The 22,801-nt window shown below is 39.2% G+C and overlaps 1 protein-coding gene across 26 annotated transcripts in view; it reads left to right on the forward strand.

Annotated features, from left to right (window-relative positions):
* The window catches only part of CDC42BPA (CDC42 binding protein kinase alpha), a 343,482-nt gene that overhangs the window by 102,743 nt on the left and 217,938 nt on the right, over positions 1-22,801 (forward strand). For all 26 annotated transcript variants that reach the window (XR_016219088.1, XR_016219086.1, XR_016219087.1 and 23 more), the window contains 3 exons: positions 2,404-2,487; positions 12,542-12,637; positions 19,825-19,973. Coding sequence is in view for 23 of the 26 variants with exons in the window: in XM_051820822.3 (XP_051676782.1) it covers positions 2,404-2,487; positions 12,542-12,637; positions 19,825-19,973 (329 nt within the window). In the remaining 3 variants the exon portion in view is untranslated. The remainder of the gene's footprint in view (positions 1-2,403; positions 2,488-12,541; positions 12,638-19,824; positions 19,974-22,801) is intronic.

The following is a 22,801-nucleotide window of genomic DNA, read 5'->3' on the forward strand; positions in this document are numbered from 1 at the left end:
GCAGGCTGTGGCCCAACCTGTTAATGCCACAACCCTGCCCTATTAGCTTAAGTTTTCTACTCAGAGTTATATGCCTAATGACAAAATGAAGATTCAAACTTCAGGTGTCTGGCTTCAGAATCTGTGCTATCATCACTCCCCAGAATGCATGCTAGCTAAGTGTTAGAGTGTTCAGTAAATGCTGGGGATCGTCATCATTATTCCTATTGCACAGTGTATAATCCAGTGTAATTATGATTCTAATACATGTACTGTGGATTTTAGAGATAATTTAGTACATCTACTCTATTTCATACCCCTTTGAGGTTTTGAGTGATGCCACAGAGTAAATGCATTTGTGTTTCTGCAGTGAAGCATGTTTATGTTTACACTGAGATTAAAAAAAAAAAAAAAAGGCCGTTAGTAACTTGATGTCAGTACATGCTACCAAATGAGTTATCAAAAACTTGGCTTTTAGAATTATGGTTATGTGATTGTGGATGTGTACAGCATAGTAACTGGCATTTGGAACACACTTAATATGTGTTGATGGGTAGTTCTACTAGTAGTTCTCTTCAGATAGCTGTCTACTCAAACATATAGAACATTGATGAATGTGCTAATTGATGAATGTGCTAAGGGTGCTTCATTCCTCTCTGAGAAGAGGAAGTTGCTGAAGTGGGAGTCTGTTAGTTGTTCTTCTCTAAATCAGAACAAGAGAGGGCAAAAAGTGATAGCCTTCCATGTCTATTCCCCAAGTGTAGACTTGCCTTGCCTAGTGGACCTGTCTTTGTGGCCATGTGTACTCCCAAGGGTGCAGCATTTGATTTTAGAACCTACAGAGTAGCTCAACTTGTGTTTTCACTGTTCCAGAGATCTTAGTGAAACAATGTTTGGAGTATTTTCTTCTTTTTTATTACAACCCCCTTTTGTTTTTTCAGTGAAAAAACAAATTTCTTTGAGAGAGGGAGACGATGTTTGAGAGAGCCAACACTCCCTTCTGCTAGGTCACTCCCCAAATGCCTCCAACAGCCAGAACTGGACTGGGCCAGGAATTCAGTCCATGTCTTCCACATGGGTGGCAGGTATCTAATTACTTGGGCCTTGTCCTGTTGCCTCCCAGGAGCTGTTTTGGCAGGAGCTGGAATCAGGATCCTGAGCTAGGATTTATCCCCAGGTACTCTGATGTAGGATGCAAGAGTGACTAAACCAGCGTCTTAACCATCAGGCTAAATTTCTGCCCTTCCAGCGCCCTTTGTTTAAACATGAGTTCATGAGGAACAAAGAACAATATAACGGATCCACCATTTCTCCAGGTGTGAAGAAAGACTGAAGTGATTAAATTGGAAATTGGGATACTTCCTCTTTCTTTGCACCATTTTAATTATTGAAAAACTGTAACTACAGTCATTGTAACTGTTTACATAACTAAAATATATATATATATTACTGAACATTTCTTGATAAGAGTCATAAATGGTTATAATGAGTGTGATTACAGTTTTTTGGATTTTGGAACTGAAGTTGAAAACTGTTGTCCATCCTGATTTGAACAATTTGTAGATCTCTGTGTGTGTGTGTGTGTGTGTGTGTATATATTTCTGTCCTGTGTAGTAGGGTAATATTTGTACTCTCCACCCCTGTCTCCAATAACAGGAAACATTGTTGTTAAATATTTGTCCTCCTCTTCTGTGGTTGAGCCTCAGCCGTGCAGCAAATCCAACTAGCAGGAGGGTCCCTGAAGATGATATAGGCAAATGGAAACAGAAAGGTAGAGGCAGAAATACAGTCCATCTGTTGAAAGTAATTATGAGGTTTTACTTGTAATTGATAGCTTGTATTTGATATTTTTTCTGAAATATACAGAAATATTAGTTCAATTTTCTTCTTGGAAGGGATATCTGAAATCTATAACTTATAAAACTATTAGTCTTCATTGTTCTGGAGGTGTGTGTGTGTATGTTAGGGGTTGTAGTATAGTAGGTAGTAGGATATAGAATGAAAAATGGGATCATGTTCAGTTTCTTTTCTGTCAGTTATGCCCTGTGCAGAAGATACTGTTTTAGCAGCTGGTGTTCCTATAGCATCGTATGGGAATTTGGCATGCATTATTTAATAAGCTCTAGTTCTTTCATGTTGTGCATATCGGTCAATTTCTTAGTAACAGTAGCTGTTGAGTTTAAGTTCCAGAGCAGAAAACTTGGAAAGGAGGATGTTCACAAATAAAATTACTGGTTTGGCGAATGTTGGCTGATGCAACTTTTTACCTCACAACATTGTTTAATTTAGGATCTTAGAATTTGAACTGAATTGAAATAATTGATAATTGGTGTTTTTCTTTACAGACAGGAAAAAGGAAAATGGGTAACTAAAAAAAGTATATTTACTACATTTTAAAAGTTGCATTTCCTTTATGTTTTATAGGTTGCCGTAGTAAAATTGAAAAATGCAGATAAGGTATTTGCCATGAAAATACTAAATAAATGGGAAATGCTGAAGAGAGCTGAGGTAAGAGTCTTAAGTATTTTAAGGTTGATGGGCATTTAGATTGTTTCATTATTTTTACTGTGATAAAGCATGTTCAATGAAAATTCTTTGTGTGTGTGTTTTGCAATACTTACGTGAATTTATCCAAAAGAGGAATTCTTAGTAAGGTCAAACTATCGATCCATTCAATTATTACTTGTTTAATTATTTAAATTATTTCACCAAATTTAATTTTGTGTGTTTGGCAAAGGGAGGTTTCAGAACAGAGAAAATAGTACACCAGAATTAGCTGTATCAGTCATGAAATACATGCAATGTATTTTTTTCAAAGAGAATATATTGTGCTGTTTATCAGAAATATTGCTGTTAGCTAGTCTGAGATACTCCCGTTTGTGTTCACGCATTCTGATGTTGAAATGAGTTTAAGGATGATTTTTACATTAAGGGTGTTGTGTTGACTCCAGAACTTATCCATTCACCAAATTAAACTCCTTACTAGTACAGTTCTTGGTTTGGGAGCTAGGGGAGGGGAAGAATACATTTAAACTTTGATAGCTATTGCTTCAAAGAATTGTTTTCTATAAAAATGGGGCCCATAGCATGTGTCTTTTTTCTCACATACTTACCAATTGTGTATCAAATGATTTCTCTTTGATAATCTTAAAAGATTTTTAGTATCAGATAAGTTTAAAAGTGGTGTATCTATCTCATTATTGGTTTGTCCACCAATTATATGTTAAAAGGAAAACTTAAAAATAAATTGAGGCCAGTGCGGTGGCTTAGTAGGCTAATCCTCTGCCTTGCGGCGCCGGCACACTGGGTTCTAGTCCCGGTCGGGGCGCCGGATTCTGTCCTGGTTGCCCCTCTTCCAGGCCAGCTCTCTGTTGTGGCCCGGGAGTGCAGTGGAGGATGGCCCAAGTGCTAGGCCCTGCACCCCATGGGGGACCAGGATAAGTACCTGGCTCCTGCCATTGGATCAGCGCTGTGCGCTGGCTGCAGCACGCCAGCGGAGGCAGCCATTGGAGGGTGAACCAACGGCAAAGGAAGACCTTTCTCTCTGTCTCTCTCTCTCACTGTCCACTCTGCCTGTCAAAAAAATAAAAATAAAAATAAAAATAAAAAAAATAATAAATTGATGCTTTGCTGTATATGTGACCTGATCATTGGAATATTTGTTCATTATAAGTGAAAATTCTATTTGTTTATTATAAAAGAAAATTTTGCTTTTCTTCCTCAAATATTAGATAAGAGAAACATTGAGTTGTATCTGAAAGAATTTCTTTGAGGTGATACTTTATGGATGAGAGAACTCTTTATTCCTAATAAGAGAAGCCAAAGTGTATGTAGTCTACAGTGCATTTCCCAGTATCCATGCAATATTGCTGCATTAGATTAATTTAATGAATGCACATTATGAATATGATAAAGATTCATATGACAGCTTTGCAGAATTGTTGTTATTTATGTATAGTTCTTATTCTATTTCACCCTATTTCTATTTCACCCTATATATTATTATTTCTGTTTATCCCAATAGTCCATTAAGGATAAAATGTAAGAACATATGACTGAATATAAAAATCATAAAACTGTATAACGGTTAAAAATCTTGCTGTGGCAAGCAGAATATTTGATTCAACACTGGATTGAGAAAGTGAGTGATTAAATCTGGGGAAACTGTGATCTCCAGTAAAGCCTCCTTCATGTTGCTTACCTTCGTAGGGACTCAAATACCCTGTCTTTTTTTTTTTTTTTTTTTGATTGGAAGAATGAATTTATTAATCTTTTTATTCAGTAAATATAAATTTCCAAAGTACAGTTTATGGAGTACAATGGCTTTCCCCTCCCATAGTTTCTTTCCCACTTGCACCCCTCCCATCTCCTGCTCCCTCTCCCATTCCATTCACATCAAGCTTCATTTTCAATTACCTTTATATACAGAAGATCGATTTAGTATATATTAAGTAAAGATTTCATCAGTTTGTACCCACACAGAAATACAAAGTGTAAAATACTGTTTCAGTACTAGTTATAGCATTACTTCATATTGGACAACACGTTAAGGACAGATCTCACATAAGAAGTAAGTACACAGTGACTCGTTGTTGACTTAACAATTTGACACTCTTGTTTATGGTGTCAGTAATCTCTCTAGGCTCTAGTCATGAGTTGCCAAGGCTATGGAAGCCTTTTGAGTTTGCTGACTTCGATCTTATTCCGACAGGGTCATAGTCAAAGTGGAAGTTCTCTCCTCCCTTCAGAGAAAGGTAACTCCTTCTTTGATGGCCCCATTCTTTCCACTGGGATCTCACTCGCAGAGGTCTTTCATTTAGTTCTTCTTCTTCTTCTTCTTCTTTTTTTTTTTTTTTCCCCAAGGTGTCTTGGCTTTCCATGCCTAAAATACTCTCTTGGGCTCTTTAGCCATATCCGAATGCCTTAAGGGCTGATTCTGAGGCAGAGTGCTATTTAGGACATCTGCCATTCTATGAGTCTGCTGTGTATCCCGCTTCCCATGATGGATTCTCTCCCTTTTTGATTCTATCAGTTAGTATTAGCAGACACTAGTCTTGTTTGTGTGATCCCTTTGACTCAGACCTATCAGTGTGATCAACTGTGAACAGAAATTGATCACTGGGACTAGTGAGATGGCATTGGTACATGCCACCTTGATGGGATTGTATTGGAATCCCCTGGCACGTTTCTAACTCCACCATTTGGGGCAAGTCTGATTGAGCATGTCCCAAATTGTACATCTCCTCCCTCTCTTATTCCCACTCTTATATTTAAATTTTAACTGAAAAGTGATCCCTGTTAAACACCTAAGAATAATTGTGTGTTAATTACAGAGTTCAACCAATAGTACTAGAACAAAAAAAAAATACTAAAATGGATAAAGTATTACATTGTACATCAACGGTCAGGACAAGAGCTGATCAAGTCACTGTTTCTCATAGTGTCCATTTCACTTCAACAGGTTTCCCCTTTGGTGCTCAGTTAGTTGTCGTTGATCAGGGAGAACATATGATATTTGACCCTCTGGGACTGGCTTAATTCACTCAGCATAATACTTTTCAGATTCCTCCATCTTGTTGCAAATGACCGGATTTCATTGTTTTTGACTGTTGTAAAGTATTCTATACAGTACATGTCCCATACTGTTGATGGGCATTTGGGTTGATTCCAGGTCTTAGCTATTGTGAATTGAGCTGCAATAAACATTAATGTGCAGACAGCTTGTTTGTTTGCCAATTTAATTTCCTTTGGGTAAATTCCAAGGAGTGGGTATGGCTGGGTTGAATGGTAGGGTTATATTCAGGTTTCTGAGGAATCTCCAGACTGACTTCCATAGTGGCTTAACCCAGTTTGCATTCCCACCAGCAGTGGATTAGTGTCCCTTTTCCACCACATCCTCTCCAGCATCTATTGTTGGTAGATTTCTGAATGTGAGCCATTCTAACCGGGGTGAGGTGAAACCTCATTGTGGTTTTGATTTGCGTTTCCCTGATTGCTAGTGATCTGGAACATTTTTTCATGTGTCTGTTGGCCATTTGGATTTCCTCCTTTGAAAAATGTCTATTGAGGTCCTTGGCCCATCTCTTAAGTGGGTTGTTTGTTTTGATGTTGTGGAGTTTTTTGATTTCTTTGTAGATTCTGGTTATGAATCCTTTATCAGTTGCATAGTTTGCAAATATTTTTTCCCATTCTATCGGTTGCCTCTTCACTTTCCTGAACTGTTTCTTTTGCAGTACAGAAACTTCTCAATTTGATGCAATCCCAAACGTAATTTTTGCTTTGACTAAGAGCAGGCACCATTTCAAATACCCTGTTTTTAAAGGAAGAAAATTAAAAAAAAAAAAAAAAAACACCAGGAACTTGGTCAGTTTGTTCATGAAAGGTAGTTAAAGTTGATGTTACTGCAGCCTTTTTTTGTTTTAAAAGATTGATTTTATTTATTGGAAACAAAGAGTTAGAAAGTCTTCCACCATCTGGTTCACTCCTCAAATGGCCAAAATGGCGGGAGCTGGGCCAGTCTGAAGCCCGAAAGCAGGAGCTTCTTCTGGGTCTCCCAGATGGGTGCAGGGGCCCACGTACTCGGGCCATCTTCCACTGCTTTCCCAGGTGCGATAACAGGGAGCTGGATTGGAAGTGGAGCAGCCGTTACTTAAACTCGCTTCAAGATGGAATGCTGGTGTTAAAGTGGCGGTTTTATCTGCTACACCACAGTGCTGGCCCCTACTATAACTTTTTGAATCACTAGAACACTTTTATGTACCCCAGGATGTGCAGGCATCATGGTTTGGTTAATAGTTATTTGGAACAGCATTTCTCAGTAGGGACAGTATTTGACATTTGGGACAGAATGATTTTTTGTTGTAGGGGCTGTCCTGTGCATTAGAGGTTGCTTAGCAGCACTTCTGGGTTTTACCCCCTATATGCCTGTAGAACACACGCCAGCAACTGCAAATTGTGACAACTAATGGAGGACAGTGTGATATTTGAAGCAAATAGAGTAGATTGTGTCTTGCTCAGTACCTGAGGCATTATATTAATACCTTATTTGCTAAATATGTAAGGATAAACCATATGATATCTGAGATTGGCCTTAAAATGTTATGTATGTGCACTCACACATGTACTTGAAGCTAACAGATGGTAGTAATGAGTGAGGGTATAGATGAAACAGTATTGATCAACAGCATAATTGTTGAAGTTGAATGATACATACAGTGGGAGAGAGGGTTGTTATATGATGCTCTCTACTTTTGTGTATGTTTGAACTTTGTATCAAATAGTTTATAATCATTTTTAAAAATTAATTTTTTTACTCAACCACTTAGTGTGGGTTAGAACTGAAAATCAGTTGTCTTGACTGGTCTTAGAGTTTTTAGTTTGGAGACATCAATCAAATGAAATAATGGATATTTATTAGATGCTAGCTGGAAAGTGTAAAATTTCAGATAGCTATCATAGTAAGATAAAACTGGAAGAAGGGAGGCTCCCAGGCTCTTAGAGCTTTTATAACCTCTCAAATGTTAGTAGTAAACTACGAGCTCAGGTCACTTAAATTATAAAACAGGACTTAATAGTAATAGTATGTCAAGTGATTGTTTTTCACAAAGCAAACCAAAGCATAATGTTGCTCATTTAAATTTTTTATTTATTGCTCAGGGGGCTTCCATAGCCTTGGCAGCTCATGACAAGAGCCTAGGGTGATTACTGATGCCATAAACAAGAGTGTCAGTTTGTTAAGTCAACAACAGGAGTCACTGTGCACTTACTCCTCATGTAGGATCTTTGTCCTTAGTGTGCTGTACATTGAGATTTAATGCTATAACTAGTACTCAAACAGTATTTTTCACTATGTTTCTGTGTGGGAGCAAACTGTTGAAATCTTTACTTAATGTATGCTAAACTGATCTTCTGTATATAAAGAGAAACGAAAATGAATCTTGATGTGATTGGAAGGGGAGAGGGAGAGAGAAAGGGGAGGGTTGCGGGTGGGAGGGACGTTATGGGGGGGGAGCCATTGTAATCCATAAGCTGTACTTTGGAAATTTATATTCATTAAATAAAAGTTTAAAAAAATTTTTTTATTTATTGATTTTATTTATTTGAAAGGCAGAGAGATAGAGATCTCATACCTGCTAGGTCACTTTCCAAATGCTGTATTCCTTGCTACCTCCTAGGGTGTGCATGAGGAAGAAGCTGGAATTGGGAATGGAGGCAGGATTCAAACCTAGGAATTCCAGTATGGGAATGTGGCATCCCAAATAGCACTTTCATTTCTAACCCAAATACTCACCTTCCCCAGATGTTGTGTGTGTGTGTGTGTGTGTGTGTGTGTGTGTGTATATATATATATATATTTCCTTTGGTTTATTTCTTTTTTTTTTTTTTAATTTTTTTGACAGGCAGAGTGGACAGTGAGAGAGACAGAGAAAGGTCTTCCTTTTTCCGTTGGTTCACCCCTCAAGTGGCCGCGACGCCTGGCGCTGCGCCAGTCTGAAGCCAGGAGCCAGGTGCTTCCTCCTGGTCTCCCATGTAGGTGCAGGGCCCAAGGACCTGGGCCATCCTCCACTGCACTCCCGGGCCATAGCAGAGAGCTGGACTGGAAGAGGGGCAACTGGGACAGAATCTGGCGCCTCCACAGTGCCGGCGCCACAGGCAGAGGATTAGTGTAGTGAGCCACAGTGCCGGTCCTGGTTTATTTCTTTAAGTTTTTTAAAATGGCAGAATGAGAGAGGGTAGAGCGGGGAGAGAGAGAGAGAAAGAAAGAAGAAAATACATTACACCAGCTGGTTTATTTAAGTGCTTCCAAAAACCAGGGGGTGGCAGGGACCTAAGCTTTAGAGCTATCACTGCCTCCCAGGATGTCCATTGGAAGCAGAACGAGGAATTGAAACCACACACTTCAATATATGATGCCGGCATCCCAAGTGGTGTCTTAACTGCTGCTCCACAAGCATACCTCTAATGCATATTGTGGATGACATTGTTGTGTAGCCGGTAAAGCTGTTGCCAGCGATGCCAGCATCTTACGTGAGTGCCAATTCGACTCCTGGATGTTTCTCTCTCTATCCAGCTCCCTGCTAATGTGCTTGGGAAGGCTGTGGAAGATGTTCCAACTGCTTTGAGCCCTCCCATCCATGTAGGAGACCAGGATGGAGTTCCAGGCCCTGGCTATTATGGCTATCTGGGGAGTGAACCAGTAGATGGAGGATCTTCCTCTCTCTGTCTCTTCTTCTCTTCTCTAACTTTGACTTTCAAAATAAGTAAATAAAATTTTAAAAAGTTATATATATATTTTGATAATCTAATTGACAAGTGAACTGTAAGCTTTTTTTGTTGTAATGTCTTAATGTCTGGCTTTGGGAATTCTATTTGGCCAAGTAAAATTATGGATATATATAAGTACACACACACATGCACACAAATGGAGAATATTAGAACTAATTGCATATCAGGATTAATTGCTTTGTATGTCATGGCTTTTTCTCTTATGGAAAATAATGATGAAGTACCTGCTTTATATGGTGTACTGTGTGATGATACATATTTTCACTATGTATGGGATATGGTATAATTAAGAAAATTTAGATAGGTTTCTGTGTACTGAGTTGGAAAGATATTCAAATGTATTATTACTGGGGGAAAAAACTCAGAGCACTATGATCTTACTTGTGTAAAGAAAAGAAAGGTGGGATATCACATGAGTGAGTGTGTGTGCATGCACACTTATGTAAGCAGATAGTTTCTGAGAAGATACTAAACGGAGTTCATGGTGATAACTCTGGATGTAATAATGGGTCAGTGAAACTTGGCGTGATTCTGAGAGACCGACTTTCTTTCTTTCTTTCTTTCTTTCTTTTCTTTCTTTTCTTTTCTTTCTTTCTTTCTTTCTTTCTTTCTTTCTTTCTTTCTTTCTTTCTTTCTTTCTCTCTCTCTCTCTCTCTCTCTCTCTCTCTCTCTCTCTCCCTCCCTCCCTCCCTCCCTCCCTCCCTCCCTCCCTCCCTCTCTCTCTCACACACACACACACACACACACACACACACACACATACTTTCTTTCCTCTCCTCTCCTCCCCTCCCCTCTCTCTCCTCTCTCCTCTTCTCTTCTCTTCCATTGATTTTTTTATTTAAACGGCAGAGTCAGAGAGAGAGAGAGAGATCTGCTGGTTCATTCCTGAAATGACTGCAACCACCTGGGGCTGGGCCAGGTAAAAGTCAGGAGCCTGGAACTGTATCTGGGTATCCTAAGTGGATGCAGGGGCCCAAGTACTTGGGCATCTGCTGCTGCTTTTCCCAGGAGCATTAGTGGGGAGCTGGATCAGAAGTGGATCAGCCAGGATTCAAACTGGCACCCATATGGGATGCCAGCATTACAGGTGGCTGTGTAACCTGTTATGCCACAACACTGGCTCCAAGACTTTTACTTTCTATTGTACTTTTCAGTTCTTTTTGAAGTTTCTGCCATATTGTTAATTTTTGTTTTTTAATGAAAAAAAATCTAAGGTAATGTATTAATGAATTATGCAAAATATTTTATATTTTTATTTGTACATTTATGGTTTTCCAGATACATTTTTATAACAATGGCAACATATTCTGATGCTAAATTAAAACTTCCACAAAGCTATAAGAAAAAAATCCATTAAAGAAAATGGGCAAGGAGACATTCAAACAGGAAGTTCAGGTATCCAGCAACTGCATAAAAAAATGATCAGTTGGCACTTGTAACTGTGACTGGCAGCTGAAAGAGCAGTGATATAAAATTTTACACCCATCTTTGTGATGGAAGCATGTGATCGAGTAATTATTTTCAAAATTTTGATTATATCAGGACACTAGAATGAGACAGGATTAGGAAGGCTACTGTGAGTACTTATACCTTATTTCTTTAAAAATAAAAGCATGGGGGCTAGCACTGTGGTATGGTGGGCAAAACCGCCGCCTACAGTACTGGCATCCCATATGGGTGCCGGTTTGAGTCCTGGCTGCTCCACTTCTGATCCAGCTCTCTGCAATGGCATGGGAAAACAGTGGAAGAAGGCCCAAGTCCTTGGGCCCCTGCACCCGCATGGGATACCCAGAAGAAGCTCCTGGCTCCTCGCTCCTGACTCCTGGCTCTGGATCGGTAACACAACGGCTGTTGTGGCCGTCTGGGAAGTAAACCAGCAGATGGAAGACCTCTATCTCTCTGCCTCTGCCTCTCTAACTTTGCCTTTCAAATAAAATGAATGATTTTTTTTTTAAGATTTATTTATTTGAGAGGTAGAGTTATAGACAGTGAAAGAGAGAGAGACAGGTCTTCCTTCCGTTGGTTCACTCCCCAAATGGCCACAGTGGCCAGAGCTGTGCCGATCCAAAGCCAGGAGCCAGGAGCTTCTTCTAGGTCTCCCACATGGGTGTAGGGGCTCAAGCACCTGGTCCATCTTCCACTGCTTTCCCAGGCCATAGCAGAGATTTGGATTGGAAGAGGAGCAGCCAGGACGAGAACTGGTACCCATATGGGATGCCGGCACCACAGGCGGGGACTTAACCCACTGCGCTGCAGTGCCGCCCCAATAAATTTTTAAAATAAATAAATAAAATAAAGGACAGGGGCAGGTGTTATGGGCCAATGAGTTAAACCACATTTTGAGACAGATCTCTGCATCTCATGTCTGAGTGCTTGTTCTAGTCTTGTTTACTCTGCTTCCAGTCCAGCTTCCTGCTAAGGCATTGTGGGAAGCAGCAGATGATGGCTCAAGTACTTGAGTCTCTGCTACCCACCCGGGGGATTGATTGGAGTTCTGGGCTCCTGGCTTTAGGCTGGTATAGCCCTGACAGCTGTGCACAATTGGAGAGTAAACCGGTCATGGGAGAGCACTCTCTGTCTTTTCCCCTCTCTGTGTACTCTGCTTTTCAAATAAAATATATTAAAAAAATCAGAATTAAAGATGGCATTTTAAATAAAAGATTATATTTATTTGTTTGAAAGAGAGAGAGGGAGACACGCAGAGATAGATTTCCATCTGCTGGTTTACTCCCCAGGTTGCTGCAAAGGCCGGGACTGAGCCAGGCTGAAGCCAGGAGCTTCATCTGGGTCTCCCACATGGATGCAGGGGCCCAAATACTTGGGCCATCTTTTGCTGCTTTCCCAGCCATATTATCAGGAAGCTGGATGAGAAGTGGAGTAGCTGGGACATGAATTGGCGCACATGTGGGACGCCAGCATTGCAGGCAATGCCTTTATGCACTATGCCACTATGCTGGTCACACAGATGGCATTCTTTATTGTTTGTATTATCTGGATGATAGGTAGTCTGTGGTTGTTTATGAAATTTTTTGCACTTTTCTGATTATTTTGAACCCTAATAATGGTTTTCATATAAAATATTTTTGTTAAATATGCTGTTTTAGTAGTTTATGAGGTTGCTTGGAAACTTGAGTGAGTGAAAAGTCATGGTATATGGTAGATATTCTTCTTTCTTAACAGAAACAATATAATAAATGTAGTAAGCAATTGTTTGCATTGTATATTTCCTAGTCTTAATATCTAGTGTTTTCTGAAACATTTTCTTTTCCTTTTCCAGACAGCATGCTTTCGTGAAGAAAGGGATGTGTTAGTGAATGGAGACAATAAATGGATTACAACATTACACTATGCTTTCCAGGATGATAATAACTTAGTAAGAATCATTTTAATATGACTTTCTGTCCTTATCAATTTGTTTGCAGAATTTAGCATTATTGTCTCAAAAGCATTGTTTAAATATAGAATTTAAATAGAAAATCACTGTACTGCAGAGGATAAGATGTGATATTTTTCCTTAAGTAATTTGAGATCTCATTGAAGTTTATTTTGTGTGTTTTTATGAGAAAATCAAAACTAAATCCAAACACTTAATATCTGTCAGCTAAATTCTATAGAATGTGTTCAGGGCTTTTTATTTTCAGGATTTCTTCAGTATATTTTATTCATAGCATTCGATTGCTTTTTAGAATGTGAAATATTTTTCAGAGTTGTCATGTACTGTGTTAAATAGAGCCCACATTTAAAACCTATGGCCTATGTTTTCGTATGGTGACATCATAAACTGCTTCATAAAAGTTGGAAAAGAGCATGAGAGGAAATCAAAATATTATTGCTACTGGCAGTTCAAAATAAATAAGAATGATAAGATAAACAAGTGAATAGGAAAAGAATATATCTGCCACACTTGTATACAACTTCTTACCCTATTATTAAACGCTATTCATTGTCTGACCCCAGTTTTTATTTCAGGTTTATGTTTTAGCACATATGTGTTGGGATCCTGCTATGTGCTAGACACTGCACTAAAAACTGAGGTATAAAAATGAATAGGACATTTTCCCTTCATTTGTAAAATGTTTACTGGATATGTGCTATTTGTTAGGTGCTCTTCTCTAGATCCTGGCGATTCGGTGGTGAGTAAGACAGTAGCTCTCTTCTTAATTTTGCATTCTCATAAAGGGAATGAGACAAATTCAGAATCAATTCAGGCTCCATCTGCTTTGCCTGATTAGGCATACATCTCACATTTTCAACTGATGGAAAGCAGCGATCAGAAAAACTAGAACAGTTGAAACTGATGATCTTATAGCTGAATTTCTTCAGAAAAAAAAAATTGAAAAGGAGTCTGCTACTGTAGTAAGTTTCTGAGTAGTTCATTAGTTAGGCTTCAACAGCCAATTACCAATGTTTACTTAATTAAATCATGTTTTATTTTAGCAGCCGAATAAATGTGTCCAGAGAAAATAGACTATTAGCCTTTTGATAGGAACAGTTACTCAAATAATTGAGAATATTAAGAAAAGCATCAGTGATTCATTGTAAAACCAGGGAAATGTGTGGAAATTTGTTTTCTCTCTTATCATATGAAGACGCTTCACAGTTGTTTTGTAGAATTAAAAGACAAATTTATTTTTTGTAAAAATAATTGAAACCATACAAAATTTTTTTCATAATGCCCATTTCCTATGAATCTTTTGAAGAACCCCTCATAAAGTAACTCCTAATGTCTTATATTTTGCTCTGTCCCTTCAAGCCTAAACTATTTGGCCCCTTTGAGAAAAAGTTGTGAATAGCAATGAATAAAAGGAAAAGTGAGAATAATTAAACATTGCATGTTAAATGTCAGAACAAGTATTCTTGAGAAGACAGAAGTAGAGATAGTCAGGAAGAAGAAAATGAATGGAAATGGTCAGAGGCACCATGGAAAATGAAGGAAGGGGTGTTGGTGGAGGGAAATGGTCTATAATATAAAATATGGTATTTGACTTTTTTTTTTTAAAGTAAATATCAGAAATACTGTGTGTAACCACAGATCTTGTTTCAGTGCAAGTGGAATACCCTGCATTGTTGAATGTACTCTGTGCTTGGTAACATTTTGCCTTTATTTAAAAAAACAAAACAAAACAAAATAACTTGTTGGTGCTAGCCTTGTGGTGTAGTGCATAACTGCCTGCTGCCTGCATTGCTAGCATCCCATTTGGGTGCTGGTTCATGTCCCAACTGATCCATTTTCAATCCAGCTCCCTGCTAATGGTCTGAGAAAAGCCGTGGAAGATGGCCCAAGTACTTGGGCATCTGCCACCCCGGTGGGAAACCCAGAAGAAACTCCTGGCTCCTGGCTTTGGATTAGCGCAGCCCTGCCTTTGTGGTCACCTGGGGTATTAACCAGCATGCTAATGGATGGAAAATTTCTTTCTTTCTCTGTCTCTACTTCTCTCTCTGTAACTCTGACTTTCAAATAAATAAATAAGCCTTTAAAAATCTTATTTAAATAAGAATATTATAATTATGTAATAATGTTTGTTTAAAAGGCATAGGAACACACACACACACACACACACACACAGGCAGAGAGAGAGAGGGTGTTCCCATCTGCATTTTACCTCCAAATGCTTGAACTAATTAGGACTGGGTGAGGGCCATTGCTGAGAACTGGGAACTCAATCCAGGTCTCCCATACAGATGGGAACTTACACTGAAAATTGAACACAGGCATGTGATATGAGCCACAAGCATCTAAACTAGTAGGCTAAATGTCTGCCCTCCATTTTGCCATTATTTTTATTGTTCATTTTACTATTTTTTAAAGATTTTTATTTATTTGAGAGGTAGAGTTACAGTCAGTGAGAGGGAGAGACAGAGAGAAAGGTCTTCCTTCCATTGCTTCACTCCCCAAATGGCAGCAACGGCCAGAGCTGCTCCGATGCAAAGCTAGGAGCCAGGTGCTTCTTCCTGGTCTTCCATGTGAGTGCAGGGACCCAAGCACTTGGGCCATCTTCCACTGCTTTCCCAGGCCATAGCAGAGAGCTGGATGGGAAGAGGAGCAGCCAGGACCAGAACTGGCACCCATATGGGATGCCGGCGCCACAGGCAGAAGATTAACCTACTGCCCCATGGCACCGGCCCTGCTTATTTTACTACTAATACCAGTCGCATTTCTCCTTCCTTGTTGCTGTTGGAGTCTGGTTAATTTTTTTAAAGATTTATTTATTTGAAAGAGTTAGAGACAGAGACAGAGAGAGAGAGAGAGGTCTTCCATCGCTGGTTCATTCTCCAGGTGGCCACAATGGTCAGAACTACACCAATCTGAAGCCAGGAGCCAGAAGCTTCTTCTGGGTCTCCCACACCACACATTTGGGCCACTTTCTACTGCTTTCTCAGGCCACAGCAGAGAGCTGGTTTGGAAGTAGAGCAGCCAGGACACGAATCAGTGCCCATGTGGGATTTGGTCCTGTAGGCAGCGGCTTTACCTGCTGCACAACAGCAGCCCGGAAGTCTGGTTAATTCTTTAAAATTGTGTACAGCTTCTGTATCTTGAAATAGTCACTTTCAGAGAATTCTCAGTTGAAATTCATCTATCTTTCTCATCTTATTTTAGCTTTACATACATTTAGTACTGCTGTTGTATGACTAACATATATGTTCATATCTCCAATTTTTTGACATCTTAAGAGGTTTATGTGGCATGAACTCTGCTACCTTTAGCTAAAATAAAATTACATGGTTTATGTAACACTGTAATAGTTGTTGGGGTGGCTGGTGAGGGATGTTTATCACATTTCAGGCCAGATCCAGGTATTCCAACAATGTAATTGTATTACTTGTCTTTATATCACTTACATTCTTGGGGAGTATAATATGTTTATCAAATTGTAGGTTGTAACCCATTAGAGAGTCATAAAATCAATTTAGTGGGTTAAAACAGTGTTTACAAAATTTAAATAGAATAGACAATGATACAATTCATGTTGTTTCATGATGCTTTTTTAATATAAAATTCTAGTCAGAATTGTTTTAAAACTGTAGGCTAGAACTTCACATTAATTGCTCTGTTGTTAAATTGAGTGGAGGAATGTGTGAATTGAAGTTACTCTCTCTATATAAATTATATATGGCGATGTTCATTGGATAACGCAGAGTTTTGTTCCCATGTGAGGTTATTATATCTCCACATCTCCTGTTCCCTAACACCACAATCCAACTGCAAGGATGGTCCATTTTCAACTCATTTTCTTTCGAGGATTTTGTGTGTTCTGTTCCCTTTCCCACTAGCTAAATTTTTTTTAAGATTTATTTAATTATTTGAGAGGTAGAGTTAGAAAGAGAAAGAGACAAAGAGAAAGATCTTCCCTCTGCTGGTTCACTCCCCAAATGGCCACAATGGCCAGAGCTGGGCCATCCTGAAGCCAGGAGTCAGGAGCTGCTTCTCGTCTCCCATGAGGGTGCAGGAAACCAAATATTTGGACGATCTTCCAGTGCTTTCCCAGGCCGTAGCAGAGAGCTGGATTGGAAGAGCAGCAGCTGGACACGAACTGGCACCCATGTGGGATGCTGGCGCCGCAGGTGGAGGCTTAGCCCACTATGCCACAGTGCTGGCTCTGCTAGTAGCAAGTCATTTATTTCTGAGGCCAAGATAGGGGAAGCATATAAGGAGTCAAAGCCAGAACTCATTTTAGCAGGCAAGGAGTCTAGAAATACTTTTTTGTTAATTGTTTTCAGTTCTGTCTCAGGGAGGTTTGTTTACCATGCAAGAGTTTCAGTAAGGCAGATTGAAACATTGAAAGGGAAGCAATCCATGGAATTTTGGTTTTATTAAGAGAAAATATACAGTGGTGTGCAGATGAAGAAAGAAGATACATTATGACAGGAGAAACTTAAGTTTCGAATGATGACTATAGGTGGCAAGAATGTTAAGAAAGAAATATTTTTAGCAGTTCCGTGGTGTCCTCAGATCTTGGGGTCTGGTGTGACAAGAATCGAGTATGGTGTCAGGAGGAAGAAAGTCTTTGATGTAAGAACCTTTCATCTCTATCCTCTGGGTTTTCTTTTCCTCTATATTTGGTAGAAAAAAAAGTCTCAGTTGACACTCAGTAAGTGTATACTGAAGGAATGAGTTACATTTTATGACTTTCTATGTATAAATAATAGATTCCAGCTTTAATACCAGACTTGCTTTTTTACTGTAAAATTTTCTTGCTTGCTTCTGTACTTAGAGTGTTTCTTTTATAGTAAAAGATGTGGGTTTCTTCATAGCCCTTGCTGTTTCTAGTAATATGATTATGTTAATAATATTTGGTTGTATTTCATTAGTTTTTTCTCATCTTCAGAATATAATCTGTTCACCATTAGGACTAATAAATACAGAAAGTAAGCCGTAGACCAGGATTAGTTTCCATAATTTTGAAGGCTTTAAATATGTGATAGTTTCTTTGACATGACATACATTTTCTCAGCTTATAATTTTTTTCAACAATTCATTTATTTAAAGTCAGAGTTACACAGAGAGAGGAAGAAATGGGGGTGGGGAGAGAGAGATCGATCGATTGATCGATTGATCGATCAATCTTCCATCCAGGGCTAGGCCAGGTCAAATCCAGGAACCAGGAGCTTCTTGTAGATCTCCCATGTGGGTGCAGGAACCCGAGCACTAGGGTCATCCTCGGCTGCTTTCTAGGCACATTAACAGGGAGCTGGATGGGAAATGGAGTCTTGAACCAGTGACTATATGGGATGCTGGCATCTGTGCAGGCGCGGCTTTACCCACTGTGCCACAATGCCGGCCCCTATGCTTTTCATTTTAATGCATGGAAATACAATGAATTTGATTTTTTCTCAAGACTCTTTAAATCTTAATGTCATGTCAGTGATAGTCCCTGAAATTGTTTCTCCATTCTGTATTAAAACCACCTTAGCTTCAAGGCATTGAAACTACAATTTAAATATCTTTGTTAGCCTTCATGCTGAATGCTACAGTATGAAGAAAATATTGTAGTTAGATAGATGAGAAAATGAGGTATCAAAGATTTTAAATTTTTTGAAAGATTTTTATGTATTTATTTGAAAGGCAGAGTTACAGAGAGGCAGAGGCGCTGAGAGGGAGAGCGAGAGGGAGAGCGAGACGTATCTTCCATTTGCTTGTTCTCTCCCCAAATGGCCAGAGCTGGGCTGATCTGAAGCCTGGAACCATGAGCATCTTCCCGGTCTCCCATGTGGGTTTGGAGCCCAAGCACTTGGGTTGTCTTTACTGCTTTCCCAGGCCATTAGTAGAGAGCTGGATGGGAAGAGGAGCAGCCAGGACACAAATTGGCTCCCATATGGGTTGCCGGCACTGGAGGTGACAGCTTTACCTAGTGTACCACAGTGCTGGCTCTGGTATTAAAGATTCTAATTTTCAAAACCATGTGTAATATGAACTCAGGGTTTGAATACTGGTTTCTCATACAAAGAACATCATTCTACTATGCCTAATCTTCTTCATCCTAAAATATATACATACACATAATGTATACACTTATGCCCATGTATATGTAACATGTCTATATAGCAGTCTAGAACATGCCATAAAGCTATAACATCATCTGTAATCTTAACCCAGAGAATCCTTGGGAACATTTTGGTATATACTCCTTGCATTTCTTTTTTGACACAAAAACACACATACTCATAAAAGTCTATATCTAAAATTAATTGGCTTCTCTTTTCATTTACTTGAGTGATGTATTTCTGATAGTTGTACACTGTCAGAAATGGGAGAAGAAACATTTATGGTGGGAATTACTACATTCTACCTAATACTGGGTTCCAAAAATAATCCATAAATTGATGATTGTTATAATAAAGTTCTTATTGATCTAAGGTGAAATAAAGACAATGTAGTGATAATTATTATAGTTTTTTTTTTCAGATCAAGGACTGTTGTATATTTGAAGTTTTTCCTTGTTAATTTTTTTTTGTGGAATTCAAGTGTTTGATCTTTGTAATATTGATAAAACTGTGATCCATTATTATACGTGAAGCTGATAAAATTGTTACTTTGTAAATTACAATAATAGAAGAATGTTAATCTTGTGTTGTTCTTTGCCCCATTTTAAAAAATTGTGTGTTACTGCTGTATGAAACGCAGTGGTTCTGTAATGCCTGTTGAGCATCTCACACAGCTTTTTAAAAGACTGTTTATTTGAAAGGCAAAGAAATGGAGATGCCAGAGATTTTCCTCTCCAGAAATGCCTGCAGCAGCATACTTTGTGCAGGCTGAAGCCAGGCACCTGGGACTCCATTAAGGTCTCCCATGGGGGTGGCACAGACCCAGGTACTTGAGCCTTCACTGCTTCCTATGTGGGCATTAGCAGGAGACTAGAGTTGGAAACAGACTCAGTTCTTGAACCCAGTAGTCTGATATGTGACGTAGGCTTCCTAAACACTGAGTCAAAGGCTCACCCCTTACCATTTTGTTAATTAGCTACCTAAGTTATTAACCTCTGTAAGTGTTTGACCTGGTCCTACTTGATTTTAAGTTTTACCATATTATTTATTGAGTGTATTTTATTTTTTCATTTACAGTACCTGGTTATGGATTACTATGTTGGTGGGGATTTGCTAACTTTGCTCAGCAAATTTGAAGATAGATTGCCTGAAGATATGGCTCGATTTTACTTGGCTGAGATGGTGATTGCAATAGACTCAGTTCATCAGCTACATTATGTGCACAGGTGAGTCCCTGTTAGCTTTGCTGGTGACACCATTATCTTGTAATATATGGAAAGAGAGGTCTATTTTTATAAAATGTATTAATTACAGGCTTAGATTTCTCACCAACAAAGATAATTTATGTTGAAAGGGTTTTGATTGTTTTTGCTTTTGTTGTTAAGGTAATTGTTTGTCAGAATTAATGAATTAGTACAACTGCTTCAAAGTACGGATACATGTATAGTATCTAAAAGTTTCCACTTACAATCAGTATTTCTACAGTTTCCATCTTTCTTTGTTTCTTTCTTGATTTGAAAGGCACAGTTACAGAGAGAGAGAGAGAGAGCGAGAGAGCGATCTTCCATCACTTGTTAACCACCTGAATGGCTGTAACAGACAGGGCTGGGCCAGGCTGAAGCCAGGAGCTTCATCCAGGTCTCTCATGTGAGTGCAGGGGCCCAAGAAGTTGGGCCATCCTTTGTTGCTTTCCCAGGCTGTTAGCAAAAAGCTGCATCATAAGTGAGGCAGCTAGGACTTGAGCCAGCTCCCAAATGGGCTAGCAGCAACACAGGTGACAGCTTAACCCACTGTGGAACAGTGGTAGCCCCTTGCCTCTACATTATACTTCTTAAAAATCACTATTATTTAAGTTTATAAATGCTATAGTCCTGCATGGCGTTCTGGGCTCCTGGCTTCAGACTGGCCTCATCTTGGCTGCTGTGGACATTTAGGGAGTGGAACAACAGAAGGTCTTTTTCTGTCTCCTGCGCTCACTCTCTCTGTCACTCTGCCTTTCAAGTAGATGAAAATAATTAAATAAACATTAAAAAACAATTTGCATATGATCCTTCTCAAAAGAGAATGTAGTAGCCAATTTTCTTATAGTCGGATCTTCCATATAGATATCAGGCTGAATTCTAGGCCATAAATCATAGATTCATTTGTTGAATATGGCCCTTATTATTTATTTTTTGCTTCTTAAGAAAATATTTCCAAGAGTTGTATAAATATCACAGAGGTATTTATATGAATGTAGAAAAGTAATCGTTTTGATGATTAAAGAATAATTTTTTTCCTTGTAATCTGGCACAGTAATTCATCTTGAAATTTCCTGTCAAATGTATGTTACATCGTAGACAGTAAATAAAATGTAAAAAGTGAGCTTAGTTACAATATTTTTTTAACAATTTGAGAGGCAGAGAGAAGAGTGTAGAGGAGAGAGAGGAGAGCCTGAGAGAGAGAGACAGAGAGAGAGCAAGCACTCCTTCTGCTGGCTCAACCCTTGTATGCTCACATTAACTTGGACTGGGCTGAGCTGGGCCAGTCAGGGCTGCATACTCAGTTCAGTTCTCCAGTTTGCGTGTCGGGGAACTAACTACTTGAGCTCTTGTCATTGCTAGCTCCTCGAATCCACGTTAGCAGGAAACTGGAGTCAGGAATAGGAGATGAGTATTGAACACAAGCACTTTGGTGTCCTAACTCCTATGCTAACAGGCTAAATGCCTGCCCCCATGAATAATTTTTATGTAGAACTGTTCATATGCATGTTGACATGAGTTAAAATTTGTTATCATATAAATGGATGATAATTTATATGTAATGGAAAGCTTTAAAATGTCTTGGATAGTTTCAGAAGAGAGCAGGACATCATTATAAAGTCATTGGTAAATTAATCATTCAAGTGAGAAAGTATTTGGGTTGTGCAACATACGAGAAGGAGAAAGATGTTGAAAAGTAGGTAAATGGAGACTGGAGTGTAGAAGAAACCAAACCACTTTCTAAGACTAGTATTCAGACCTCATCATGCATCAGATTGATAGGGAGGGCTTGTTAAAGCCTAGATTGTTTGTGGTGCTCCAGAATTGCTGATCCATTAGGTTGCATGGGGAAGGGGAAGTCAGCGTTTCTGACAGGCTCTCAGGCAGTGTTGTTGTGGTTCGTGATGCTGGTCCAGGGGCCACACTTTGGGAACTACTAATCTAAGACAGCAGTGAGTATTACTTTTATGTTCTTAGTGATAAGAGTGAATGTGGCAAGAAGAGAAAGTTTTCTGTTTTTGTGTTTGTAAGATGTTTCTTGTAGTGATTGATGTAATTATTAATAAAATTTTATGGCATCATTAAAGGAAAAAAATCTTAAAATTAAGAATTTGTGATTTGGAATAGGTCTTGTGGCACAGCAAGTTTGTTTTTTTGTTTTGTTTTGTTTTTAACTTGAAAGGCAGAGTTAGAGACAGAGGAAGTGAGAGAGAGAAAGAGAGAGATCTTCCTTTTGCTAGTTTACTCCCCAAATAGCTGCAGTGGCCAGGACTGGGTCAGGCTGAACCCCATCCCAGTCTTCCACAAAGTTGTAGGGGTCCATAGAGCTGGGACATCTTCTGTTGCTTTCCCAAGCACATTAGCAGGGAGCTGTATTGGAAGCAAAGTACTTGAACTGACACCCATGTGGGATACCAGCTGTGCAGGTGGCAGTCTAACCTGCTCTGCCACAATGCCGGCCCCTTGCACAGCAAGTGCAGCTGCTGCTTGGGATGCTCACATCCTATGTTGGGCTGCTGGTTTGTTTGTGGCCTGTTCCATGTAACTTCCTGCTGGTGCATCCTGGGAAGCAGTGGATTATAGCTTGAGTTTTTGGGCCCCCACCACCCATTTGGGAGACCTGGATTGAATTGTACACTCTGGATCTCAGAGTGACCTAGCCCTGACTGTTGTAGGCATTTGGAGAGTGAACCAGTGATGGAAGATGTCTGTCTCTGTTTCTCTTATTGTGCCTTTCAAGTACATGGAAATAAATAAATATTAAAAACTATATTTTATCAGATTTCATTTCGGCTCTTGCCAACTCATGTTTT

This window comes from Oryctolagus cuniculus, chromosome 13 (genome assembly GCF_051225735.1).
Source record: "Oryctolagus cuniculus isolate XC-2025 breed Fujian yellow rabbit chromosome 13, ASM5122573v1, whole genome shotgun sequence".
In the NCBI taxonomy this organism is placed as follows: domain Eukaryota; kingdom Metazoa; phylum Chordata; class Mammalia; order Lagomorpha; family Leporidae; genus Oryctolagus; species Oryctolagus cuniculus.